This window comes from Ascaphus truei, chromosome 8 (genome assembly GCF_040206685.1).
Source record: "Ascaphus truei isolate aAscTru1 chromosome 8, aAscTru1.hap1, whole genome shotgun sequence".
Taxonomy (NCBI): Eukaryota; Metazoa; Chordata; class Amphibia; order Anura; family Ascaphidae; genus Ascaphus; species Ascaphus truei.
In genome coordinates this window covers 43,166,314-43,193,613 of record NC_134490.1, presented here as the reverse complement: position 1 = coordinate 43,193,613, position 27,300 = coordinate 43,166,314, and the positions used below count along the sequence as shown (strand labels likewise).

Below are 27,300 nucleotides of genomic sequence, written 5' to 3'. Positions count from 1 at the left end.
ACACACAGTGACACACACACAGTGACACACACACACACACACACACACACAGTGACACACACACACACACACACAGTGACACACACACACACACACAGTGACACACACACACACACACAGTGACACACACACACACACAGTGACACACACAGTGACACACACACAGTGACACACACACACAGTGACACACACACACACACACACACACAGTGACACACACACACACACACACACACAGTGACACACACACACACACACACACACACACACACACACACACACACACACAGTGACACACACACACACACAGTGACACACACACACAGTGACACACACACACAGTGACACACACACACACACACACACAGTGACACACACACACACACAGTGACACACACACACACACAGTGACACACACACACACAGTGACACACACACACAGTGACACACACAGTGACACACACACACACACACACACACACAGTGACACACACACACAGTGACACACACACACACACACACACAGTGACACACACACACACACACACACACACACACACAGTGACACACACACACACAGTGACACACACACAGTGACACACACACACACACAGTGACACACACACACACACAGTGACACACACACACACACACACACACACACACACACACACACACAGTGACACACACACACACACACACACACACACACACACACACACAGTGACACACACACACACACACACACACAGTGACACACAGTGACACACAGTGACACACACACAGTGACACACACAGTGACACACACACAGTGACACACACACACACACACAGTGACACACACAGTGACACACACACACACACACACACACAGTGACACACACACACACACACACACACACACACAGTGACACACACACACACACACACACAGTGACACACACACACACACACACACACACACACACACACAGTGACACACACACACACACACACACACACACAGTGACACACACACACACACACACACAGTGACACACACACACACAGTGACACACACACACACACACACACACAGTGACACACACACACACACAGTGACACACACACACACACACAGTGACACACACACACAGTGACACACACACACACACACAGTGACACACACACACACAGTGACACACACACACACAGTGACACACACACACACACAGTGACACACACACACACAGTGACACACACACACACACACAGTGACACACACACAGTGACACACACACAGTGACACACACACAGTGACACACACACAGTGACACACACACACACAGATATGTCGCCTCTCCTTCCGGCCGCCGCCATCTTAGGCACTCGGCGCCGCGAGGCAGCTGCAGGCTGCCTGCCCACTGCCTGTCCCCCCGCTGGGGAGGGAGGTGAGTGAGCGCCGTGGGGGGGGGGGGGGGGGGGGGGGGGGGAGGGGAGGTGAGTGAGCGCCGGGGGGGGGGGGGGGGGTGGGGAGGTGACTGAGCGCCGGGGGGGGGGGGGGGGGGGGGAGGTGAGTGAGCGCCGGGGGGGGGGGAGGTGACTGAGCGCCGGGGGGGGGGGGGGGAGGATGATTTATATTTGAATAGAGGATCGTGAACATTGTGAAAGCGGGAGATGTTGTTAAAGTGGGCATTTGATAATGTAAATATAGGATAGGCTGGCGGTGATTTGTTAATGTTAAACACAGATATTGTGAATGCGGAAAATTAATAATTTCATTGACATTGAGTATAGGTCCTATTTTATAAAGTGAAGTATTAAATAAATGTAAAAACCGGTCTATAGGGAGTGCGGTTCGTCCCGCCATGTGCACAGGGAAGTAAGCATGAGTGTTAGCTACAGGGGAGTAAGCAGTGTGTGAGTAAGCAGTGTGTACACAGGGGTGACAGCATGACTTGAGTTTTGGGATGACAGTGTGGTCAGTGTGTGTGTGTGTGAGTGTGTGTGTGTAGACAGGGGTGAGAGTGTGAGATGTAAACTTACCAAGGACTCCGCAGGTGTTCTATGGGGGTATGCTGTCAGTGCAAGTGTGTGAGAGTGAAGTAGGTGTGTGTCAGTGATGTCACTGTACATTTTGGCCAATGAGTCGTGTGGGAGGTGTGTGTCACAGTGGGGCGTACCTCTTGGCCAATGAGAGTCGGGGTGGCCACGGACCAATCACATTCACCGCAGCTAGTACCAACCTTTCGATTTTATATATTAAGATAATTTATACATGGACCCGCGTAGGAGATTTCTCTCTCTCTACAGTCTGGTTCTTGCTTTGCAGCACTGGTCATGAACTTTGGGTTCTACATTCATTAACTCTCTGCATGCCTAAGTAATGGCACAGCTCCTCGGGCACATCGCGATCATGTGATGGCAACGTCACGGGTGACGCAAATGGAAGTTCTTTCGTCCCTACTCTGATCAGACCATATTCAGTGCTCTATAGGAGCACATAACCTCCCCTACAGGGAGTGCCAGATCCCACAACGTAGTGGATAGGTCATGGGAGACTCAAAGGGTTATTTTAGGCCTGAAGCCATTTCTCACCCGCCTCATTCCCTCACTTCCCCCTCCTCAAATACAAATCTCTATTGCACTTGTCCATGTTCTATTTTCCGATTGAATGCCCTTTGCTTACTTGTTAAATTCTGTGTTTAGCTATGTGTATTAAATCCTTATACCGTCTGTATAAGAATGTTTAAGTGCTCCGTACATTTGAGGCACTATATAAACAAATACATACAGTAAAGAAAATGATGGTTCTCTATGTGGGCTACTGTCCAGAAAAATATATGAATTAATCAGAGGCACAGGGCACTAAAGATGCAGTGCCCAAAGGCCCACGATACCAATACAGACTGGCCTCGCAGTGTATATATATATATATATATATATATATATAAAAACCTGCACGCAGGGATGGCTCATCACAGATAACAAGCAGATTTCAGAACCAACTGACTGATAGCCTCAAGAATCTTCAGTTTCGTCAATTAGTAGACAACCACGGTCAAATAAAGAGCTGAAAGAAAAATAGTAATCTCCTTACTACTAGAATTATGAAAAATAGTGGGAAAGCAGCTACTTTATGCTGAAGCACCACATAGAAGAGATAAATATATTTCTTCTAACTTACAGCAGTATAGGAACTGTATGCATTTTGTGATCTAGAAGATCTTTTATGCAATGCCTTTGGAACTAGGTGGTGTCATGGCAGCCTATTTCCATACCTGTTGCCCACTGCAAATTGGAAAAGCGGGGTAGTCTTCTGGTAAAGTAGGTGGGCGTAGCTTGCCACTTATAGCAAAATGCTGCAGGCATGTTTTAGTAGTTGCTTGGACCACAGGTATGCCCTGCTTCTCTCACACTGGCTTAGAGGACTTCAGGCAAAACCTTCTCCTTTGCCCTGCAATAGAGAGGCCTGAAAGCGCCATGTACAAATGAATATGTACCAGAAAACATCAAAATCTGTGAGTCCTACCACTTGGCTGCTAGGACAAAAATATATTGTGTCAGATCAGTGTTTTGTAGAGACTTCTGGATCGAAATTCGCTGAAAATTTGCCCAAACCAAAACTAGACTTCACTTGCATCCCCATTTGTTTGGGAAGGTTTTAAAAAAAAAAAAAAAAAAAAAAAAGAAAGAAACAAAGTTAACATCTTGAGTGATGATTTATGTACAAGTGCAGCTCTGGTGCTGCATAACGTAACCATTACATCACGAGGGGGCCTCAAAGCATTTTAAAGGTTACAGAGGGGTATCTACTTTTTAAACTTAAAAGGGGAACACCAGCCTTCAGATATAGTTGTCAGCGAAATCCCACCATTCCTTGTTTATAATAGATTCTTTGGGTCTTATACATTTCTATTTATGCAGAAACTGTGGAGGTTTGAGTGATCCAAGCGGACGTTTCCCTCTGTCCTTGGTAGTTTAGCACGATCCTCAACTGATAATTAAAGGGGAGATCCCCATCTTAGATGGGGTATCTCCCCATATATATGCAACGCTAATACCAAAGACATTTACGTTAGAAGTATGTCCCATTCTTCTAGGCTGCTTTTACAAATAGGCTTAGATGTTCCAGTAGCTTTGTGGGGAAAGTGATATACCATCAATGTAAGTGTGACAAGTTCATATTCACTTGATTATTGAATTTATTATTTGGACTGAAATGTTTGCAATATGCAGGGAAATAGTTACACCATAGAGATTTTTAATCTAAAGTTTTGTTGGGGAAAAAACCCATGAGGTTCTAGGTTTATATTAAAAGTATTATCATTATTGTGGCTTTATCATTGAGGGGGAAAAAACACACAAAACCAGCAGTTATTCTGCATTCAAGGGTACTTAGCAGTGTTAACAGCGATCATTAGCTTATAAGGGTTTCATGTAAAAATGGATTTCAGACAAAAGGTGATACGGTGTGCTCATTTGCATGTCATTTCCCAGAATCCCTTGCTGCAGTGGAAGCACTGTATGCTAGGTGATAATGGTGAAAGGCAGGGTTGCAGAGCTGTCTAAGACATGTGTGTGGTGTGGTGTGTGGATATATATATATGTGTGTGTGTGTGGGGTGTATGTATATATGTGTGTGGTGTGTGTGGTGGGTGTATATGTGTGTGGTGTGTGGGTATGTGTATGTGGGTATGTGTATATATATATATATCGGTGCGTGGAGTATATGTATGTGTATATGTATATATATATGTGTGGGTGTGTGTATACACGCACACACGATGTCTTGTTACAGCAGATAAGTCTTTGACCGGTCGGTCTAGGTAGAGGGGGTGAATCATTATTCTTCACCCTGAACCTTTTAGACTTGGGTTATCTCCGCTTGAGTTCAATTATGTTTAAATGCATTATACTCTATTAGAGTGTGGTTCTGTTGTTCAACCATTGTACTTTGCAGGCATCACTGAGATCTCCTCAGACTGTTTTAATTGTCTTGTCTTCGATATTGCTGAATAAATTGATATATTTTTTGATATGCTTGTGGTCTTCAGGTTACTGTCTTTTCTTGTAATTATATTAATTTTTGACCTGTAGCACCGTCAGGGGCAGTTTACTTCTAGCCACATCTTTGACCTGACTATAGCATCATATATTTATACTTAGAATGTTGCAGGTATCTTATTTGTTTTCACATATATACATATATTTTGCTTTGGTTTCTTCTGGTTCCTCCATAACAGCCATTACACCCAAGAGATCTCCTCCATCAAGCTGGGGGACAACAAGACTTCTGAAGCCAGGGTGCAAAAGGAGGTGTCTCTCCCCGAGGTCAGACTTTGTCAAAGCTACAAAACATAATTAAGACCCAAACAAAAAAGGGAGGGAAAGTATGCCGTCATGGAAGGTCTAGAAGAAACGGAAATAAGGGAAGGCTAATTTCCTAGTATCTTCTGCATCCCTCCATGACAACTATTATACCAGAGATGTTCCAAAAGCAGTAATTCTTTGCAACTGTGAGCAAAGTATGACTTAAGGACTTTTCTTCCAAATTTAGTATCTGCTGAGAACAGTAGATCTAGGCGATGGTGTCAGATAAAGTGTGCTGAGAAGACCAGCGTCAGCCTTGCTTGAGCCCTTTCTGCCCAGGATGCTGCAGTAGTTCTCGTAGAATGAGCTATGATACCTGATGGGAGTAAACTTGCCTGCTTTAATATATTGTTCAGAGATACAGGGTATGATCCATCTCGAAATAGAAGCTATGGACACTGCTTCTCCCTAGTGTCGAGCTTCATATAGGACAAAAACTGTCACTCTCACAGAAGGATTCTGTTTGAGCTAGATGAATCTTTAGGGCTCGGACTACACCTAAATTGTGAAGCTGTAACTCCTTGCGTTTCAGGGATTAGGACAGGAGGGGGAAAACTACAATCTTCTGATTCAGATGTAAGTCCGAGACTACTTTGGGTCTAAAGAGGGACAGTCATGAGTACAATCTTATCGTGCTGTATTGGAGGGATGTGGTCTTCAGGATAATGACTGCAATTCCCCCACTCTTCTGACTGAGGTCATAGCAGTAAGAAAAAACACCTTCCAAAGTAAGACGGTCGAGGGGTGAATTCTCCAGTAGTTCAAATTCCAGAGCATTCCATAACAAGGATAAAACTACAGCGAAATGATTCTGGGTTTAACCCTGGATACAGCTTTGAGGAAGTGTAGCATTAAGTTGTTTAAAGTAAATCGGCTGTTGAAATAGCACCCCTAAAGCGGAAACGTGAACTCAAAGAAGCAACTTTAGTCCCTTTAAGGAAACCATCATGAAGTTGTTTGCCTTCCTAAATTAAACATTATTTCTGCACCATTGCAAAAAGATCTTCCAAGTTATATAATAAGCTCTATTTGTGCTTTCTTATCCTTGATAGTAGTAAGAGTTTGATTACGGAACCTCATACCCTTCTATCTCCTAGTATCTGCCTCAACCTCTAGGCCGTTAAATGGAGAAAAGATGGATTAGGATGGAAAACTATACCTTGCAAGAGAAGGTCCTGTTTGTGAAGAGGTAGTAGGGATGGATCATCGGGAAGCGCAAAAAATATGTGGAAACAAAAGATATTGATAGTGCAATATTGTATGTGATAGGATCAAAGTAAATTGACTGATCTATCTTTAGAATACTCACAAACGTGAGAGAGTTAGAGGCACGTAAAAGTATCTTTGGGTACTGTGGATGCCACAAAACGATCAGGAAATCAGTCTTTGCCACATATATAGACTCCAAGGGACCTTAGTAAAGAATAATACTGGACATAGTGCAGACTGTATACAAAAGGTTTTAAAAGGTAAGTGAAATGTAATACACTCACATGGTTTCAAAGTTAAAAAAGCATTTAGATCACACGCGGTGGATCTCTGCAGCCTGATAGATGATATCTCAGGTTCCCCTCTGCTGTAGCGTGCGTGTCACGGATGCGTTCCAGCGAAAACCGGAAGTGACGTCATCCGCTTCCAGGGGCTCCGGCCAATGTTGAAAACGTCACTCTACGCGTTTCACCTATTCGGTTTCACCTGTTTGTGAAGAAGCTTCCATGGTTTCTCTACTGACATTCTTGTTCATTCTGAAAAACCATATACTTCTTAGTCAAGCGGGGGCCATTACTATGGTCTCAGCCTATTTCACCGTTATCTATTTTAGTACCAAATAGATCATGGTAATCAGAGGGCAATATGTAAACAAGTGGGAAGACCCAGGGTATGTTCATAGCTTCTGAACAAAATACAGAGGATCTGTATCTATTGTGTAGGAAACTCGTTTTCCCCACTTCTGCTCGAATGTATTTATGTAAAAAATTTTAAAAAAATAGGACATGGGACCATTTGCCTGGTAGACTTGAAATACGACTCGGGAGGGTCTGCCACCATATTTGCCGTTCCAGAAATAAAAAATTAATCAATAACATAGCTCATATCGCCAGAACATCTTTTTCGTCTAGGAAAAAATCCTAATCGTTTGCTTAGCATTAGGGAACTGCGTGTTCCTCACTGCAGATTGATATGCTACGGCGGCCATGTTGTCTGCTCTTAATCTTAAGGGAAAACTTCCAATATCCTTTCTGAAAGCCCCTCCACATTATTTTAAGCTCCAGAGTAGTAATAGGAATTAGGTAGGTGAAAAGATTAGGGTGCTCAAACCCAGAGTGATTCCATCCAGTTCAATAAACAATAAATCATTAACCCTGGAGATACCAGTGGGAGTGGGTAGGTAAATCTAGACTTGTAAGTGACAAAATGACAGCAGTCAATACTTAACTATAAGAGTCTAATACCAGTGAAACCCACTCACGTCATCTCCAGGGGTGATTTGCAGGCGTGCCAGCCAAGAAGGATCCGGAATCCAGGTACAGCCAGAAGAAAAAACGAATGGCGCACAGCCAGGGAGCCAGGTGTGGAGTAAAACGCTTTCTTTTATTGGTGCATGATGAGAGACAAGTGTACCCCCTTGGGGGACAAAGACAGGAACCTCCTACGCGTTTCGGATCCTTGATAAAGGACCCGTAGGTCCGAAACGCGTAGGAGGTTCCTGTCTTTGTCCAAGGGGGTACACTTGTCTCTCATCATGCACCAATAAAAGAAAGCGTTTTACTCCACACCTGGCTCCCTGGCTGTGCGCCATTCGTTTTTTTCTTCTAGTAATAGGAATTGATTGTTAAATTGGATTCCACATGCTCGGATATGCCAATGCATGAAAATGCACTCCCTATTCCCGTAGGATTGCATCTGTAGTCAAGATTACTCATCTGGGTAATTCTAGAGATTTTCTCATGTAGATTCTCCTTTTTTAACCACCATTTGACGCTGGTCATGGTCTGTTTCACCAACAATTTTACATTTAGTCTCCAAAAGGCTAGCAGATTCCTCCGGATTGTCCAAGAAAGAACTTAAATTGTAGAAGAGACAAACTGCCGAGCTGACTTTCTTGTTTGTTTTCGGAAGACCTATACCAGTCTTTGGATGTTCTGGTTGATGGATAAAAATCTATTTTAATACAGCTTCGACCTTGGCCGTCTGCCTGGGAAACCTTGATGTCTTCATTATATCCAGATAGATCTTGAGTTCTATAGCATGTTCCTGAGAAACCACCTGTCGTACCCAGTTGTCCGACGTTGTCTAGGTCCAATGTTACCGAAAGTATCAGTCTGTCCCCACTGTGATATTCCCAGGAAATCAGACCCCATAGTCTTCAGGAGTATTTCTGGTTGAGACTCTGCTGGAGGAACCTGTTCTGGGTCTGGCCCAGAAGGCTGGTCCATCCACGACCTAAAATTGCTTCCCGTTTTATAGCTCGCTCTTGCAGCCTTAAAAATAAAAACAGATGGGCGAGGAAATATAGAAAAATTAGAAGATCTAGGTCTTCTCCTGTGGCAGAAACTGTGTGTGCGAGTATGGAAGAGGGATCCCCAGCCAATGATAGCAGACAAAGATGTTCTGGTGGAGACAAATTGGGCAGATGCCTGGGCTAGAAGACGAACGATGTCTGTGGATGCACCACAGACTAAATCTATAGCCCCCTTGATATTAGTGAAGTCTCTCAATAAACATTGTTTGGAGATTTCTGATTCAGTGCGGTCCTGCAAATTTGAAGCCCAGATGATTGATGTTCTGGAGCCTTCTGCTGGACTAAAAAGAACCAATAGTTGCATATTGCTTGCACGATACTCCCTCCATTTTCCCATCTACAAGGTTCTTTAAAGACAAACTGGCCTTTAAGGGGATAATGGTCTTTCTGGCAATACGAGTAATTGCTGTATCAATTTTAGGAGCCTTTTCCCAAGCTGGCATCTTCAAAAATAAATGGGTACATGTTTTAAAAACTTGGTGACCTGATCTACCTGGAAAAGCCTACTTAGCGGAAAATGCCTTTAATAGACTAGTGAACAGGTAAGTGGCTCCTGACTTTGGAGCCCATCTATGATTCCCCATTCCCAACAGGGTCCCTTAGTGTTAATGGTGGGACACATTTTTAATAAGCTTATCAAAATTAAAAGGAGATCTTAATTCAACAAACTGACCCTCTTCAACCAAATAAATAAGTTAAATCTGGCTTAGAAAAAAAAAAGAAGAAAATGTATTCATTCATCGGAAACATGTTGGAAAGCCTCTATATCATCAATTGCCATCTGGGATCTGGACCTTTTTTGTGGATGAGCATTAATTTCCATCTTACAAAAGGTTTCTAACAGAATTCTTCATCCAGTCTAAAAATTGACTAATCTGGCAAAGAACTTTATCTGTTGATGACTTTTTAAAACATTCTGAATACAACTTTTTGGCATCGGAGGCAGTAAGCTTTGAATCACAAACTTTCATGGCTTATTTGGAGGAGAAACCACCTTAGGCTCTGAAGAGGTATATTTTGTAGTTAGATAGAGGAACAAACACAACCAACTTCCCCCGCCCAACTATTCCCTGTACATGGCACGTGGCCATGTGCGGAATTCATTGGTGCTGGGAACTACTACTGCGTTTCACAGCATGGAAAGTGTCTCTCCTGGTGTCACACGGAGGGGTCACGAGGCAGGTTCCCTTCTGACTGCTGCTTCTGCGTGACACCCTGGACCACATGCAGGCAGCACTTCGCTACAGCAGTGTCCTGGAGAAATGCTCCAGAGGCTACTTGGGTGAGTGGAGACAAAGAGGGGGGTGGAGATGGGAGGGAGGGGAAAAAAAAAACCACCACACTTTTCTGCAAGCACCCTGCCCTTAATATGCCGCTTTAGGGAAAGACGGTGTGCCTATGGTCCCAAAGGGCGGCTGAGAGCAGCTCTTTAGTTACAGCACCAGGAGTATCCTCCCGAGCTTCCCCCCAGCTAATGCCTCATGGCATAGTTCCAGTGGCGTCTCAGAATGCTAAATGGTTCCGTGAAGGGCGGCGCACAACAATAAAGGAGAAATACGGATGACTGGGAGTATTACAGCAGAACAAAACCAACTACCTTCAGCTAAGGGCAAGCAAAATGGAGCTTGGGGAGAGATGAACCTCTTTTTGTACGTCAGAAGTCTTATCCTACACCAGCTGGATGGAGGAGATATATCAGATGTGATAGCCGTCAAAAAGGGACACAAGAAAATAATGTATTCTAAAAACTTAGCACTTCCATATACAGATTAATCCTAATCACACAAGTGACAGGAAGTAACAAGCAAACTTCAATGTACAAGCATGTCTGAAATGCTACAGTGCAGAAAAGAAAATGCTGGAAAACAAGAAAAACATTAGTAAAAAAGATATAAGAAAACAAACTAACCTATCTTACCTGCAACCTTATCCCGAATAAGTTTTGCAGATTCGACTTCCCCAATACTGCTGAAAAGGCTACGCAACTCATCCTGTGTCATATTCTGAGGAAGATAGTTCACAATCAAGTTTGTTCTACCAATGTCATCCCTGCAAACTTCATCCATGTGATCTTCATAACCGTTCGACATTTTAAATTACCTGTTAAGAGGGGGAGGGAAAAGTTCTCCATTACTTCTTATGTATAGCCTGTCATGAACATGAATACGCACAAAATAAAAATTCAATGTTTGACAGCAATAAACCTTCCAAGGTCTGAGTTTCAGTACAACTGGACTTGTGGATCACATTAAAGCTGCAGTTCATGCAATATCCTGCGTGTGTGTTTTTTTTAATAAACCAGTTCTGTAGTAAGAAAAAATACTTTTAGCATTTTCTGTTTTAAAAACAACAACTTTGAAAGGCCAATTTTCTTGTATTCTATTTTAACAAGCATACTTGTTTCCCATAGCAACGATTTACATTCCCCATATTTAAAGATGTCGCCAAACTTTGACGATCAATAGACGGAGAACGAATTGACCGCCAGCTATGCAGTTTTTTTTTTTTTAGGCAAGTAGAGATTGCCCACATGAAACTATTGAAGTTTAAAAAAAAAACAAAAAGGGAGCCTGAACTGCAGCTTTAACACAGACTGTAAAGTGCCTTATAACTTAGCATTTTTAAGAAAATATGGCCCCATTTTTGTATTCCAAAATCAATACAAGACTTACTTTTTTTTTTTTTTTTGGAATATAAAAATCTTTTACTGAATTATTAAAAATATATAAACTCCCCAAATCTGAATTTTTCCGCTTCCTACAACAAAGACATTACATACACTCTATGAATATACCTAGGAAGAAATTAGGATAACGCGTTTTTACAAATTGTGCATGGATTCTTCCTTTATGAAAGGATGATGACGATCTCACTTTCTCTCAAAAAAGAACTGGGAAGCCATATCCCTCTGAAAGCTCAATTTCTACAAATATAAGAATGAATGGATATAAAATCCTACCTAGTACCTACTGCCAGGTAATTACATAAAATATATCTACAATATTCCAATAGATGTTGGAGGATGTGGTGAAGTTGGTACAATGTTAAATATCTATCTGGTGGTGATGTACCAACATTTCTCAAACTTGGTAGCAGATCTTTGATTTGACCAAAGAACTAACCCTAGGGTTGCGCAAACTTTGAACGCGTTACAAAAAAAATCCCCTAAAACATATCTAAACAGTTCCAAATATTGACTTCACACATTATAGGCCACTAGATGCTCTATAGCCAACTTCCGAAAAATGGAAGAACCTCTACCAATGACTGATTTAAAAAAAAAAAAAAAACTTAATAAAAGAACTTAATCTTCTTGAACGTCTCAAGTCTGTTAAATGGATCTTTTGATAAATTCTGTAAGATTTATCTCCCCAGGTAATCTTCACACTACATCAGAATTCGATCATGTAAATGTAATCTGAATTGTACATTTATGATCAAATAGAAATGTATATGAATTGCACCATGACACCCTCAGTCTCTGAAAGGGATGTTTAGCCGCGGCAAAACGTGCAGCCGGTGTTCCGCCACGGGACACTTCGCCACGAAGTCCGCTCTTGCGCCCGACTGTCCGCTGCATGTCCTCACCGCCCGCTCCGCTCTTGCGACCGACAACTGCATGTTTAAATGTCCCACACGGGACATTTAAGGATGGTGCGTTGGAGCGGCCTGTCTAGGCAGTATAGTGGTCCGGCGCGGGACATTTAAACATGCAGTTGTTGGAGCAGGCAGTCAGGCACAGGAGGGGAGCAGGAGGTAGCAACATGCAGACCTGGCTTGTCTGGTCGGTCGCGTGGCAGGCAGGTTATCTGCAGGAACCGACATCGCGGCAAAGTGGTGGTGCAAAACAACTCTCTACATGGAAATATAAATTGTAATGTAATATTAACCAATTTTTTGCTCTGGGGAGTATATCAATACCCTTTATTTTAACTTTGTACGATCAATAAAGTGTTTTTAGATTAGACTTCATCATTACTGCTATTGGGTGTTCTGAGCTCTACCTCATGTTTGGTTCATATCGTTAGAATCTTACTATACAGTGTGACTGAGTGCTGCTATGTAGGGGACACACTGGTCTATTAGCCCCTCTTGGGTCGGTTGCTTACCAGTTTCTCAAATTGTTTATCAATTGTTTTTCCCCATTGGACCATTCACCTCATTAATTATGGCTTAACAAGGAGTGCTGGTGTAATTTTATTTTGTCGTATATTAAAAAATATACATATTTTACTTGGCATGAAAACATACATTTACAGGGATTATTAATTGTGGTGCAGTCTGCATTTAATATTAAGTGATAAGAAAGACAAACAGGAAAATATACACACGCAAGTATGTGTGTCACTGTGTGTGTGTGTAACAAATACACAGCCACCGATGGGGACACACCGTTACAAGCCACACACCCTTTAAATGCTGGCTCCTAAAAATTCAGACTGGTCCCTAAGTTTGTGTATATATTTTGTCCACCCCGACCATTATTTTCCACAAATGCATAAGCATGAAGTTAGTGAGGACAACTTTCAGCCAACTGTCCCACACAACTAAAAATTACAGTAAAATGAGATAACATTTTTTTGCCACAACAAACATCTGGAGCAAAATATGTATGGATGCATACATACATACAAACATTGTGCAAGAACACTATGGTGCTGTATTGCAGGGATATACAATTTGGAAACCATGAGCAGAGAGGGGATTGGAAAATGAGCAAGTCGTTTCTTTACGTGCCTCCAGTCCAGTTTTCCGTCATCTCTATTTTACCCTATTCCTACCTTTTTAACTTCTGCATAATTTGAAGGAACTTTATAAATTATTTTGGGGAAATCAGGATTTCAATCCATTCAATTTTGTCTTTCTGCAGAAATTCCTTCTCTAGAGTTCTAGATGTCCGATTAATTTTATTACATTACACATGGCAATAGTGATAATAAAAAAACGGAGAAAAAAATATATGCAACTACCCTAACCTTTTACTCGACATATCTTGCTTGTTCCCTTCACCAGTGAAAAGTTTTTTCTAAAAGAGATCCTTAATCACCATGTTCAATGAGCAATTGCTTTTGCAGCAAGAAGTCAACAGGATTCCATTTAAGTTTCAAACCGCAGTTTATTAAATGTTCAGTTACACTTTTAAACATTGTGATTAGTATTGAAAGAAAACAGTAGAGGCATTCACATTCACGCAAGTACAAATATGACCCTCCCCCCAAAGATAAACAAGCACTGCAATGAATAGGCATTTCAATTAATTTGGCACATGAGGGGTTAACAACATTGCTTTCAAATACTGTAGTCTTAAAAATAGAATTGTTTTATGGGCGATTTAACTCCTGACCAGGCCTGTGTTTTATAGCAGACGCGTGCAAAGTTTTTTTTGCTGCGCCCCTCCATGTGTCGGCTCATGCTCCCCCCAAACCCCCCTCCCCAAGTGACCTGGCGTCAAATGACGCCGATGGTGACGTGACCCCACAGCGTCATTTGACACACATTTCCATGACGACGCATCACGTCACATGAGCCTGCGGCGTCATTTGACGCTGCATTGTCATGGTGACGTGACCAGAAGCCGGCTGAAACCCGGTAAGTTGAAGTTGCAGAGACCTCGTGCGATCCCCCGGCATTTAATTTAAATGCCTCAGGGAAGAGCGCATGGCCTCTTCAAACCACCCCCCCCCCCCTCCCAAAAATCCCACACCGCTGTTTTATAGGACTGATATATTCTCATATCAACTCCTGGGTGACATTGAAATATGGCTTCGCTGACACTAGAACGGGACCCCTTTAAAATGTACCTTAAAGGCATTCTTAAGAGGAGCTGCAAATACCAGAGGCGTAGCAAAGAAAGTATTCAAAAAAGAACAAATATATTAAATATGAAGATATCATGGACCTGACAGCAATTTGCAAGAACAAATAGATATTTGCAACAGTTGCGATTACATGAAACAATTGATACCAAAAATCAGAGTTTCCTATGTATAAATCGCCTATACAGGCGGTCCTCGGTTATCCGACGCAATGCGTTACTCAAAATGGCGTCGGATAGCGAAGCGTCGTAAAGCGAAACCCGTTTTCCCATAGGAACACTGTTTAAATTAAACGTTCCGTTCCTGAAGGCATTTTTAATGCTAAAATACACAGAACATGTTACTCAAGCAATAAGATATGCTGCACACACAGATTATGATGTAAACATTATATTTATTGATTCCAGAACTGTAAAATAAAACTATAAAAATAAAACTATGCTGTATTCTGTACAGAAATGTACATGAGCAAAAAAAACCACATCAATTATTGGTGGAAGATGATGGGGGGGGGAGAATCTTCAATAGACAACGGACTTTTTTGAGGTGATGTAGGTGCAGTTGAAGGTTTCGGCCTCTTGAAGAATCTCTTCATTGAAGTCTGGACAGATCCTTTCCTTTTCTGCGTGTAGATCTCTCTATAGCAGCTGATTTGGTTAGACACCCCACGACTGACTGTTGAACTCCGTTCAATGTTAGGGTCATTGTCCTCAAATATGGCCAGTGCGCTATCAATGTGCTTGAATGCCGCAGCCAACATTTTGCTTGACAATGATTTACGTGGCTGTGGCTGTGCCACATCAGCAGATTGGTGGGCCTCCTCTTCAGCAATTTTTTTGCTCTTCTAATTGCATAAGGTCTTCATTGCTCAACTCGTTAGAATGTGAGGCGAGCAGCTCCTCAATATCCTCGGTTTCCACCTCCAAGTTGAGATCTCTGGCCATTTGCACAACAGTTTCTGTAACTTCTGCAACAGTCTCTGTAAGGCCTTGGACATCAGACACAAAATCCGGGCACAAATTACGTCAAACTCCATTTAGATTGGATTGTTTCACCTCATTCCATGCCTCTCCGATGTTTCTCACTGCATGACGAATGTTGTAACCCTTCCAAAATTCTTTTAAGGTTGGACCACCTTCCACATCGGTTGCTCTGATGGCCTGGGCAAATGTTCGCCTAAGATAGTAGGCCTTGAAGGAAGCGTTAACCCCCTGGTCCATCGGCTGTATCAGTGAGGTGGTGTTGGGGGGGCATGAACACCACCATGACGTTTGGATGATGGTCATCCAGGTACACGGGATGGCCAGGAGCATTGTCCAGGAGCAGCAATGCTTTGAAATCGAGGTTCTGGTTCATGCAATATAATTGCACAGCCGGAACAAATTGATGCTGGAACCAGTCCTCAAAAAGGCTCCCTGTTACCCATGCCTTACGGTTGGACTTCCAAATCACTGGAAGTGTGCTCTTTGCATAACCCTTGAATGCCCTAGGGTTTTCTGCATGATAAACAAGCAGAGGTTTTAGCTTGAAATCACCTGCAGCATTTGATCCAAGCAGAAGAGTCAGCCTGTCCTTTGCAACTTTAAACCCGGGCATAGATTTTTCCTCTCTTGCAATGTAGCTTCTACTGGGCATTTTCTTCCAGTAGAGCCCAGTCTCATCAACATTGAACACTTGACGTGCGCAATAGCCACCGTCCTCTATAATTTTGGCCAATGTAACAGGGAAGGTTTTAGCTGCCTCCTCATCAGCACTAGCAGCTTCACCGGTCACTTTAATGTTATGCAAGTTTGCCCTCTCTTTAAACCGCATAAACCAGCCCTTACTTGCAGTGAACGTTTCCTCAGTGGCCCCTTCTCCATGCTGTTGCTTAATGTCCTCATACAGACTCAAAGCCTTGGCCTGAATTAAGGCTAAACTAATGGGCACATGACGCTGTGATTGATCTTCCAGCCATATGATGAGGAGTTTTTCCACCTCAGCAATATGACCAGCACGTTGCCTTATTGTCGTACCTTGCATAGGTGCTGAGCCCTTGATCTGTTCCAGGATTCTTGACTTGTCTTTGATTATAGTCACAATAGTTGTGCGATGTATATCCAAGGAACGTCCAATTTCTGTGTTCGTCTCTCCTTTCTCAGAGCGCTTTATGATGTTTTGCTTGGTCTCCAAAGTTATAGATTTTCTATTCCTTTTTGGAGTAACAGCACTTTGCTTTTTGCTTTGATCAGCCATGGTTTAGGGCCTAAAATACACCACCAAACCTTCACACAGACTGTTCAGAATGATCTCCCTAGCCTGCAGCCGTCTGGTTGTTCATTTGTAGCAATTTTTTAAAGCGTCGTAAGAGCGTCGGATAAGCCGTTCGGGCGTCGTAAAACGGGCCATAGGGATGCATTGACGAGCGTCGTAAAACGAGGACCGCCTGTATACGTTAATAGACGTTATGTGGTCATATTTAATATGCAGGCGTGCATCTTAAGTACAGACAACAGTAGAGATGGCATGTGTCTAAATATTATAGAAAAAGTTATGAAGTCTTTTATATATTGAGGCAAACTTTAGAGTCAAAATGCAAGTTTTTTTTTTTTTTCAAGTCGTAAAACTGTCAGTAGGGATTTCGGAAAGGGGTGAGCTTATGTTGTCCTCAATGAAGGGAATTTAGAATATAAAGCCCTACTTCTGGATTTCGAGTTTCAACTAAGGGAGTGTCCATGCTGGAGCACATGAAATCTCAATTTCCACTCAAGACCCTTTGGGAAAATATCTTATCAATGTTATACGATAATGTAAATTAGATTCTTTGTTTATCCTTTTATTTTTGATGAAACTGTCTGCACTTATAATAACTATGTTCTTATGTACAAACAAGGGAGCACAAAGAGCCACAAATGTTAGTAAGTAGGCAATAATACTGCCCTCCATTTTTTTTTTTTTTTAAAGAGTATCCTGACCTCCTAGGGAAAGCAGAATTTTAAATGTGAAGAAAAAACAAACAAACAGTGTAAAACTGCCATTTGTATTGAGCTAACTTATTTATTAATGATCGAGGTTGGCATAGAACAGGCCTGCACAACATACGGCCCGCGGGCCACCTGGCCTCTCTGTGCGGCCCGCGATGACTCCGTCCGGCGCCAGTTAATTAAATAAAATTTTAAAAAAGTTTAAAAAAATGGCGGCGATTCATCCCTCTCCCCCCACCCCTCCTCCCAGCCCCCGGGTTTTGCGGTGCGCGGGGGCAGCAGCAGCATGAGGAGGATGCGGCAGCTGTAAGTATTTTTTTTTTCAATAGCAGGGCATGCCAGGGGCTGGGCTTAGTACCGGGGAGAGGATGTGCTGATCTAAGGCCTCGTTCAGGGTGCTGGCTTCGGAGGGAGGGCGTGCTGCCGTGAGAAACAAAGTATTCAATTTGAATACTGGTTGTCAGGGTAGCAACCGCCCTGTCTCCGAAGCCAGGAGTTGAAGCCGACTACAGTTTCAATAAACGAAAATTTCGTTTTTTGGAGCTGCAGCAGCGTCACTGGGATCTAGGCAGCCAATGAAATCATTCTTCAGAATGATTTCATGACTGCAACCTCGATACTTACCCTGCTGTGTGTAACCCCGCCCCCTCCCCAACGCTGAAAAGTCTGCTGGGGGATAAACACAGATCGCCCAGCAAACTGCCGCACTGCCTCCCTCCCGCCCTCCCTCCGAGTCCTGCAGCTGGCACCCTGAACGAGGCCTTAGAGGTGTGTGTGTGTGTGAAAAACGGGCTGGTGGTGTGTGTGTGTGTGAAAAACGGGCTGGTGGGGGGGGGGGGTGAAAAACGGGCTGGTGGGGGGGGGGGTGAAAAACGGGCTGGTGGGGGTGTGTGAAAAACGGGCTGGTGGGGGGGTGAAAAACGGGCTGGTGCAGGGGTGGGCTGCTGACATGTGAGGGGGGGTGGGCTGCTGACATGTGAGGGGGGGTGGGCTGCTGACATGTGAGGGGGGGTGGGCTGCTGACATGTGAGGGGGGGTGGGCTGCTGACATGTGAGGGGGGGTGGGCTGCCGACATGTGAGGGGGGTGGGCTGCCGACATGTGAGGGGGGTGGGCTGCCGACATGTGAGGGGGGTGGGCTGCCGACATGTGAGGGGGGTGGGCTGCCGACATGTGAGGTGCAGGGGGGGGGGGAAGTGATGTGAGGTGCAGGGGGAGGGTGTGATATGTGCAAGGGGGGGGGAGAGAGTGTCATATTGAGGGGAGGGGGAAAGAGTGTCATATTGAGGGGAGGGAGAGAGAGAGAGAGTGTCATATTGAGGGGAGGGAGAGAGAGTGTGTCATATTGAGGGGAGGGAGAGAGAGAGTGTCATATTGAGGGGAGGGAGGGAGAGAGAGAGTGTCATATTGAGGGGAGAGAGAGAGAGTGTCATATTGAGGGGAGGGAGAGAGAGAGTGTCATATTGAGGGGAGGGAGAGAGAGAGTGTCATATTGAGGGGAGGGAGAGAGAGTGTGTCATATTGAGGGGAGGGAGAGAGAGAGTGTCATATTGAGGGGAGGGGGAGAGAGTGTCATATTGAGAGGAGGGGGAGAGGGTGTCATATTGAGGGGAGGGGGAGAGGGTGTCATATTGAGGGGAGGGGGAGAGGGTGTCATATTGAGGGGAGGGGTAGAGTGTGTCATATTGAGGGGAGGGGTAGAGTGTGTCATATTGAGGGGAGGGGTAGAGTGTGTCATATTGAGGGGAGGGGTAGAGTGTGTCATATTGAGGGGAGGGGTAGAGTGTGTCATATTGAGGGGAGGGGTAGAGTGTGTCATATTGAGGGGAGGGGTAGAGTGTGTCATATTGAGGGGAGGGGTAGAGTGTGTCATATTGAGGGGAGGGGGAGAGTGTGTCATATTGAGGGGAGGGGGAGAGTGTGTCATATTGAGGGGAGGGGGAGAGTGTGTCATATTGAGGGGAGGGGGAGAGTGTGTCATATTGAGGGGAGGGGGAGAGTGTGTCATATTGAGGGGATTGGGAGAGAGTGTCATATTGAGGGGATTGGGAGAGAGTGTCATATTGAGGGGATTGGGAGAGTGTGTCATATTGAGGGGATTTGGAGAGAGTGTCATATTGAGGGGATTGGGAGAGAGTGTCATATTGAGGGGATTGGGAGAGAGTGTCATATTGAGGGGATTGGGAGAGAGTGTCATATTGAGGGGATTGGGAGAGAGTGTCATATTGAGGGGATTGGGAGGGTGTTTCATATTGAGGGGATTGGGAGAGAGTGTCATATTGAGGGGATTGGGAGTGAGTGTCATATTGAGGGGATTGGGAGAGAGTGTCATATTGAGAGGCGGGGGAGAGAGTGTCATATTGAGGGGAGGGGGAGAGTGTGTCATATTGAGGGGAGGGGGAGAATGTGTCATATTGAGGGGAGGGGGAGAGAGTGTCATATTGAGGGGAGGGGGAGAGTGTCATTTAGGGGAGGGGGAGAGAGTGTCATATTGAGAGAAGAGAGACATGGGGGGGTAGGCTGACATGGGATGCTGACTTGGGGGGGCTGCTGACATGGAATGGGCTGGGGGGATGTGGAGGGGGTATTGTGTGGGTGAGGGGGAGAGATGGGGGTATGAGAGATAGATGGGGAGTATCGTAAAGGTTGATAGTGAGGGGTTCTGGGGGAGATATGAGAATGATGATGATGATGATGAGAGGTGCTGGAGGAGATGATGATTTAACCCGTGCGGCCCATATTTTTTTTCCTTGGAGAAGTTCGGCCGTTCTCACTTTACGAGTTGGGCAGGCCTGGCATAGAGTGATGTCTCCATCTTTGATTCTACTACCTTACACAATTGGTGTAAATTGTAATCAGAGCAGGATGTAATTTCTCTCCAGAAGGACTTGGAGGGAATGGAAACTTGGGCAGGTAAATAACAGATGAGGTTTAATGCAGGTAAATGTAAGGTTATGCATTTGTGAAACAAGAATAAAGAGGTAACTTACAAATAAAATGGGGATAAATTAGGAGAATCCTTGATGGAGAAGGATTTAGGAGTGTTTGTAGATAGCAGGCTTAGCAATAGTGCCCAAAATCATGCAGTAGCTGCAAAAGCAAAAAATATCTTATCTTGCATTAAACGGGCAATGGATGGAAGGGAAGTAAACATAATGACGACCCTTTATAAAGTATTAGTATCTATCGATGACATGCTGTGTGTCTTGAAGGGATCAGTAGAAGACTTAAGAGATGTTTAAAATATATCTCAACACCAATGTATATAATCTTACATTTACTTTTAATAGTGATGCCACTACCATTACATTTTTTTTTTTTTTAGATTTATCTTGGTTTATCGAGGATGGTATCATACAGAACAAAACCTTCTACAAGGATTACACCATCCTAGGTGGCTGAAAAACATTCCCCAGGGCCAAGCCCTTAGAGTGAAGAGAAATTGCTCACAGAAGTACACCTATGAGGAGCAGGTAGGGGATCTTAGAAATCTCTTGAAAGAAAGTATAAAACTAGAGTCATTGATCAAGCCATTCAGTTTGTGGATAGGGTGGATAGGAGTACACTCACCAGTATGAGTAAAACCAAAGTAAGTACCACTATGGACACAGGGGTACTCATCACATTCATCACCCAATAAATGGTATTGCTCCTAAAATCAACAAGATACTGAACAAGCATTGGGGGATTTTACAAAGGGATAAGGTATTTAAATCGATCCTACCCACTAAACCCCAATTTGTGTACAAAAGGGCTAAGAATCAAAAACTCACAGTAGCACCGAGTTGTCCTATCAGTGCCTTAAGACACAAAAGATGCGGTGTGGCTAAATGACTTAAGGGGGCACTACACATGTAAGAAGTGTATTGGATGTGGATATAGTTTTAAGTGTAAAGGGTTTAAGTCCAATGTCACTGGTAAAATGTATGACATCGAGTCGTTTATCAACTGCAAAACCAGTTTCAGTGTTTACATGCTTGAATGCCCGTGTGGACTGCAGTATATCATAAGATCGGGGAGACCGCTCAAAAGGCGGTTTGCAGAGCATGTTTACAATATCAAAAGAGGATTGGAGACAGTGTCCCCAATCACTTTAAGACCAAACGTGGACAAAACCCACAAGGCCTAATATGTAAAAGGCATGGACTGCCCGAAAGCCAATTGGAGAGGGGGAAGATAGGTTGAAGGTGTTGTCCAGACGTAAGCGTTTCTGGATTTACACACTAAAGATCTTATCCCTGATGGCTTGAACATCAAATTCGATTTGGCATCCTTTTTGAAGAATTGAAACATCGGATTTTTATTTTTAATATTGCCTTTGGGTAGTGTTAGGTCTGTATTCTTAAACATATTTTTTTAGTTGCTCTTTTATGTGCAATGGCTGGTGGTTGCTTATTTTATGGTTTGTTAGTTTCAAATTGTTTTCAGGTCAATTTTATTGCTTTTTGACCTTATTTTATATATGTCTAGGGTTTTGCTGCACCTACGGGAGGGATTGGTTAACCTTAATGCCTTGAATTAATTAACGTGAATTGACCGATAGGTATTTCCATCTCTCCACGAGTTGGTGTCACTGACCTTTTTTTAATGTTAGCTATATGCCTTCTATACGACGGTATATTTTGCCTCAGGTAACTTAAGGGTTAACCATTGATGGTATAAATAGTAAGTAATGTTGATAGGGCTCTATGATCCCCTGAGGAAGTGATCACTGACGTCACGAAACACGGAGGGAGGAGCCTTGTTTTTTCTGCTTGTCAGTGTGGAGTCTTTGGAGCACAGCAGTGATACTATCAGTATGGGCATCGGGGCTCGCAGCTGCGAGGCGAGAACAACGTCAGTCTAATCACTGCTGGGAGCTGAGATTTCATGCTGCGGACGGCATTATTGTAACATTTGGAAAGACGTGACAATGCAAGTATGCATTCGTCTTCTGTGTTCTATTTTTAATTAAAGTGTTTTTCGCAGTACCGCACTATTCTTTTTCTTTGTTATTTTACCTGTGGGAGTGTTCCGATGCACGGTGTGTGAAAGTGACTTGACAGAGCCAGTCGGATCCAATCAGACATACCACGTGGGGTTCGTGGATTTCGGGGAGAGGACGTTGGCCAAAGCACAGATTATATCCACTACATTTATCAAGGTATCTTGTAAGTAGGCAATTTGTGTGTCTGTGTAAGGAATCAGGGAACATGTGCCATGCGGTGTGTTCCCTCACCTCCTGAAAGTACTGCAGCTGCCGATGCCTCTGCTCCACTCTACGCCCGTGCGCGCACCCCCACTCCAGTTAGAGCGAGCATGTACCCGCTCCTCTTCTGCTGCCGCCACGGAGCTTGACTGCCTCCTGACACGTCGCGCCTCCCTAGGGCGCGGCGTCGCGCAACGATCCCCAGCTGCGTGGCAAGCACTAAATCCCCCTCGTCTCCTGTGAACCTATCCCGGTCTCTGCTGGGGCCGAGCCTCCACTCCGCCCCCACTGCTATTGTTTCCTGTTCCTTTATATTTCCTGTTCCCGCACTCAGTCAGTGCTCAGCATAACCTCTCGTAGCCTAGTGCTGTCCAGTGTCTTGTGCTTTGCCCTCTCATTTGTCTTGCAGTTATCACTTTGTTATCAGTAGAGATTCCGCACGATGCAGAGTAGCAGAGCACAGCCATGCAATGATCAGGATCTCAGCAGTAGAGTAAAAAACTTCTTTATTTAGACACTATGGTGCAGACAGGAATGGAGGGTAGCTCTTACGCGTTTCACGCCTGTGTGGCGCTTCTATCGCTTTGTTATCAACCCGGCCTGTTTGTGAACCCTCTGGATCTCGACCTCGGCATACCCTGGACTACGTGCACCTCTCTAACCTCTGAACTTAGCTCCACAGATACCAACTACGCAGCTCTCTCTAATCCCAGACCTTGGCTTCCGGACTTCCACAATACTATATTCTCCTAGCCAGGACCCGTCAAGTATACCAACAAACCCTCTATCTCCAGCCCAGACCCGGCAACATTACAAACTACCCTCCAGGCACGCCTCCGCTGCTGTGGGTGTGTGGTATACTCCCTTCCCACCTCAGTACCGGGGTCTTGTCTGGTTTGTGGGCAGCACAAGCGTTACAGTCTGCAGCGAGAGTTCCCAATTGTTCTTGTCTACTGTGCAATGGTGTGTTCCCTTTGTATGGCACAACAGGGGGAGAACCAGTGACTAAGAAGCCCATCAGGATTCCGTCAAAGGACAAATCTTTTGGATTGGGGGTTCCATTTGGACAGTGGGAATTGGTGGTATTTATAATATCTAGCGCCGGGGATTACCTTTCTTTTTGTATATACTGTTTTGTAACAAGATCCCGGAGAGAATTTGTGTTTGTGAGTCTCCTTGGCAGCCATTGCTATTGGAAGTTATCCGATATTATCCAGATATCAGGAAGCACTACGTGCAAAACGAGAAGAGGTCACGTGAGGCTGCTCTGTGGATCTTCAGTTTTCGGAGTTGGCGTCCGTGAGAGTGAGGGTTTCCCTGCAGCGCGAGTGAACAGACTGAGTCCGGACCCGTTTTTACCACTGCATTCAGCTGATTACCGGAGCTCTCGGGCTCCTCTCTTCATGTTTAAAGAGCTATTGTAAGTTTAGTTTATTTTATAATACTTTCACTTTGTGTGTTTTATTTTTGGAGTCTGTGTTTTTGCCTATGTTTCGTTTTATATAATACCTAAAAGGGTTTTTAATAAATTTACTAGCTACTTAGTGCGCCTTTTCTGCCCATTGTTTTTCTTGGTTCCACACGAGGTTGGTATACAAAATAAAGCAAATTGAACTCAGTTAAAATATATGCACCTGGATTGAAAACTGGTTGAAGGATAGACAACAGGGGGTTGTCAAAAATTGAACTTTTTCAGGTTGGGAAAGGTCATGAGTGGAGTACCTCATGGATCGGTACTGGGCCCCCTGCTTTTTAACTTGTTTATTAATGACCTTGAGGTCGGCATCGAGAACAAAGTCTCCATCTTTGCCGATGATACACAATTTAGTAAGGTAGTAGAATCAGAGCAGAATGTAATTTCTCTTCATAAGGACTTGGGGAGACTGGAAACTTGGGCAGGTAAAATGGCAGATGAGGTTTCCTACAGATTAATGTAAGGTTATGCATTTGGGATGCAAGAATAAACAGGCTACTTACAAATTAAATGGGGATAAATTGGGGGAATCCTTGCTGAAGAAGGATTTAGGAGTGCTTGTAGACAGCAGGCTTAGCAATAGTGGCCAAAGTCATGCTGCAAAGGCAAACCAGGTCTTAGGCTACGCTTATAGTGCCGGCGACATCGCGGCAAAACAAATGCATTGCCGCCGTCACGTACGCCTATAGCATGCGCAACGCAACAGCGCGACGGAGCGGTCGCAATAGCTGGAAGTCATCTCTATTTGATTTTCCAGCGACCGTCATGTCGCCGGCACTATAAGCGTATACTTATCTTGCATAAAACGGACAATGGATGGAAGGGAAGAAAACATAATTATGCCCCTTTACAAAGCATTAGTAAGACCACACCTTTAATATGGAGTACAATTTTGGGCACCACTCCTTAGAAAATACATTATGGAACTAGACTGCGCAGAGAAGAGCCACCAAATTAATAAAGGGGATGGACAATCTAACTTATGAGGAGAGGCGAGCTAAATTAGATTTATTTACAAAGAAAAGAGGTGTCTAAAAAGGGGATATGATAACAATATACAAATATATTCGGGGACAGTACAAGGAGCTTTCAAAAGAACTATTCATCCCAAGGGCAGTACAAAGGACTCAGGGGCATCCCTTTAGCTTAGAGGGAAGGAGAATTAACCAGCAACAAAGGAAAGGGTTCTTGACAGCAAGGCACGTTCTATAGTGCTGGGCGCGCGCTACGCCGCGCACGCGCGAGGAATTTTAGTTGTCTGACGTGAGTCAGCCCTTCTATACGAGGGCCGCGCGCGCGCACGGCGAGGGGAGCCGACAGGGAGTAGGGAAGACGGGGAAAATAATCTTTATATATGCGTGTGTGTATATATGTATGTATGCATGTGTATGTATGTATATGCGCGTGTGTATGTATTTTTGAGTCTGCACAAACTTAATATTTTTTTACACACACACACACACACACACACACACACACACACACACACACACACACACACACACACACACACACACACACACACACACACACACACACACACACACACACACACACACACACACACACACACACACACACACACACACACACACACACACTGCCCCTCTCACTATATTTACGAAAAGCATGCAGCACATGCGTTTGCATAGGCACGCGCGGCCGCATGCTCTATATAACAGCCCTAAGAGCAGTTAAAATGTGGAATTCATTATCCATGGAGACTGTGATGGCAGATACAATAGATTTGTTCAAAAAAAGGTTGAACATTTTTTTAGAAAAGAAAGGTATACAGGGATATACCAAATAAGTAAACATGGGAAGGATGTTGGTCAAGAATTCTTGGAGTCAGGAAGGAATTTATTTTTCCCCTTATGAGATATCATTGGATGATATAACAGTGGTTTTTTTGTTTGCCTTCCCCTGGATCAATAAGTAATTATATAGGATAAAGGATCTGTAGCCTAAATTTAGCATAGGTTGAACTTGATGGGCGTATGTCTTTTCAACCTCATCTACTATGCAACTATGTAACCAATTTCTGTGGACCAATTACACCTACTGCGATTTGTATATAAGAGGTGTTTTGGAACAATAGAACCAGAGGAAACTGCAGTGACTGTGAAACGCGTAGGGTTTTTGGACGCATGTGCTTGCCGTACCTGGCACCGTCGTCACGGTTTCCAGAGCAGGTATTTATTTTGGTCCAACGCTAAAGTAGGGCGCAGGGGGGAGGAGAGCTATGACGCGCAGGGGGGGGAGGAGAGCTATGACGCGCAGGGGGGGGGAGGAGAGCTATGACGCGCAGGCGGGGGGGAGGAGAGCTATGACGCGCAGGGGGGGGAGGAGAGCTATGACGCGCAGGGGGGGAGGAGAGCTATGACGCGCAGGGGGGGAGGAGAGCTATGACGCGCAGGGGGGGGAGGAGAGCTATGACGCGCAGGGGGGGAGGAGAGCTATGACGCGCAGGGGGGGAGGAGAGCTATGACGCGCAGGGGGGGAGGAGAGCTATGACGCGCAGGGGGGGAGGAGAGCTATGACGCGCAGGGGGGGAGGAGAGCTATGACGCGCAGGAGGGGGGGAGAGCTATGACGCGCAGGGGGGAGAGCTATGACGCGCAGGGGGGGAGGAGAGCTATGACGCGCAAGGGGGGAGGAGAGCTATGACGCGCAAGGGGGGAGGAGAGCTATGACGCGCAAGGGGGGAGGAGAGCTATGACGCGCAAGGGGGGAGGAGAGCTATGACGCGCAAGGGGGGAGGAGAGCTATGACGCGCAAGGGGGGAGGAGAGCTATGACGCGCAAGGGGGGAGGAGAGCTATGACGCGCAAGGGGGGAGGAGAGCTATGACGCGCAAGGGGGGAGGAGAGCTATGACGCGCAGGAGGGGGGGAGAGCTATGACGCGCAGGAGGGGGGGAGAGCTATGACGCGCAGGAGGGGGGAGAGCTATGACGCGCAGGAGGGGGGGAGCTATGACGCGCAGGGG

General features: G+C 44.6%; 1 protein-coding gene across 4 annotated transcripts in view; it reads right to left on the bottom strand.

The window, feature by feature from the left end:
- The window catches only part of ELAVL1 (ELAV like RNA binding protein 1), a 67,372-nt gene that overhangs the window by 29,103 nt on the left and 10,969 nt on the right, over positions 1-27,300 (bottom strand). For 2 of the 4 annotated variants that reach the window (XM_075611710.1, XM_075611711.1), the window contains exon 2: positions 10,785-10,975. In XM_075611710.1, the coding sequence (XP_075467825.1) occupies positions 10,785-10,965 (181 nt within the window). In that variant the 5' untranslated portion in view covers positions 10,966-10,975. Of the gene's footprint in view, positions 1-3,260; positions 3,437-10,784; positions 10,976-27,300 lie in introns of those variants that run through there. The other 2 variants (XM_075611713.1, XM_075611712.1) reach the window with 2 other exon arrangements.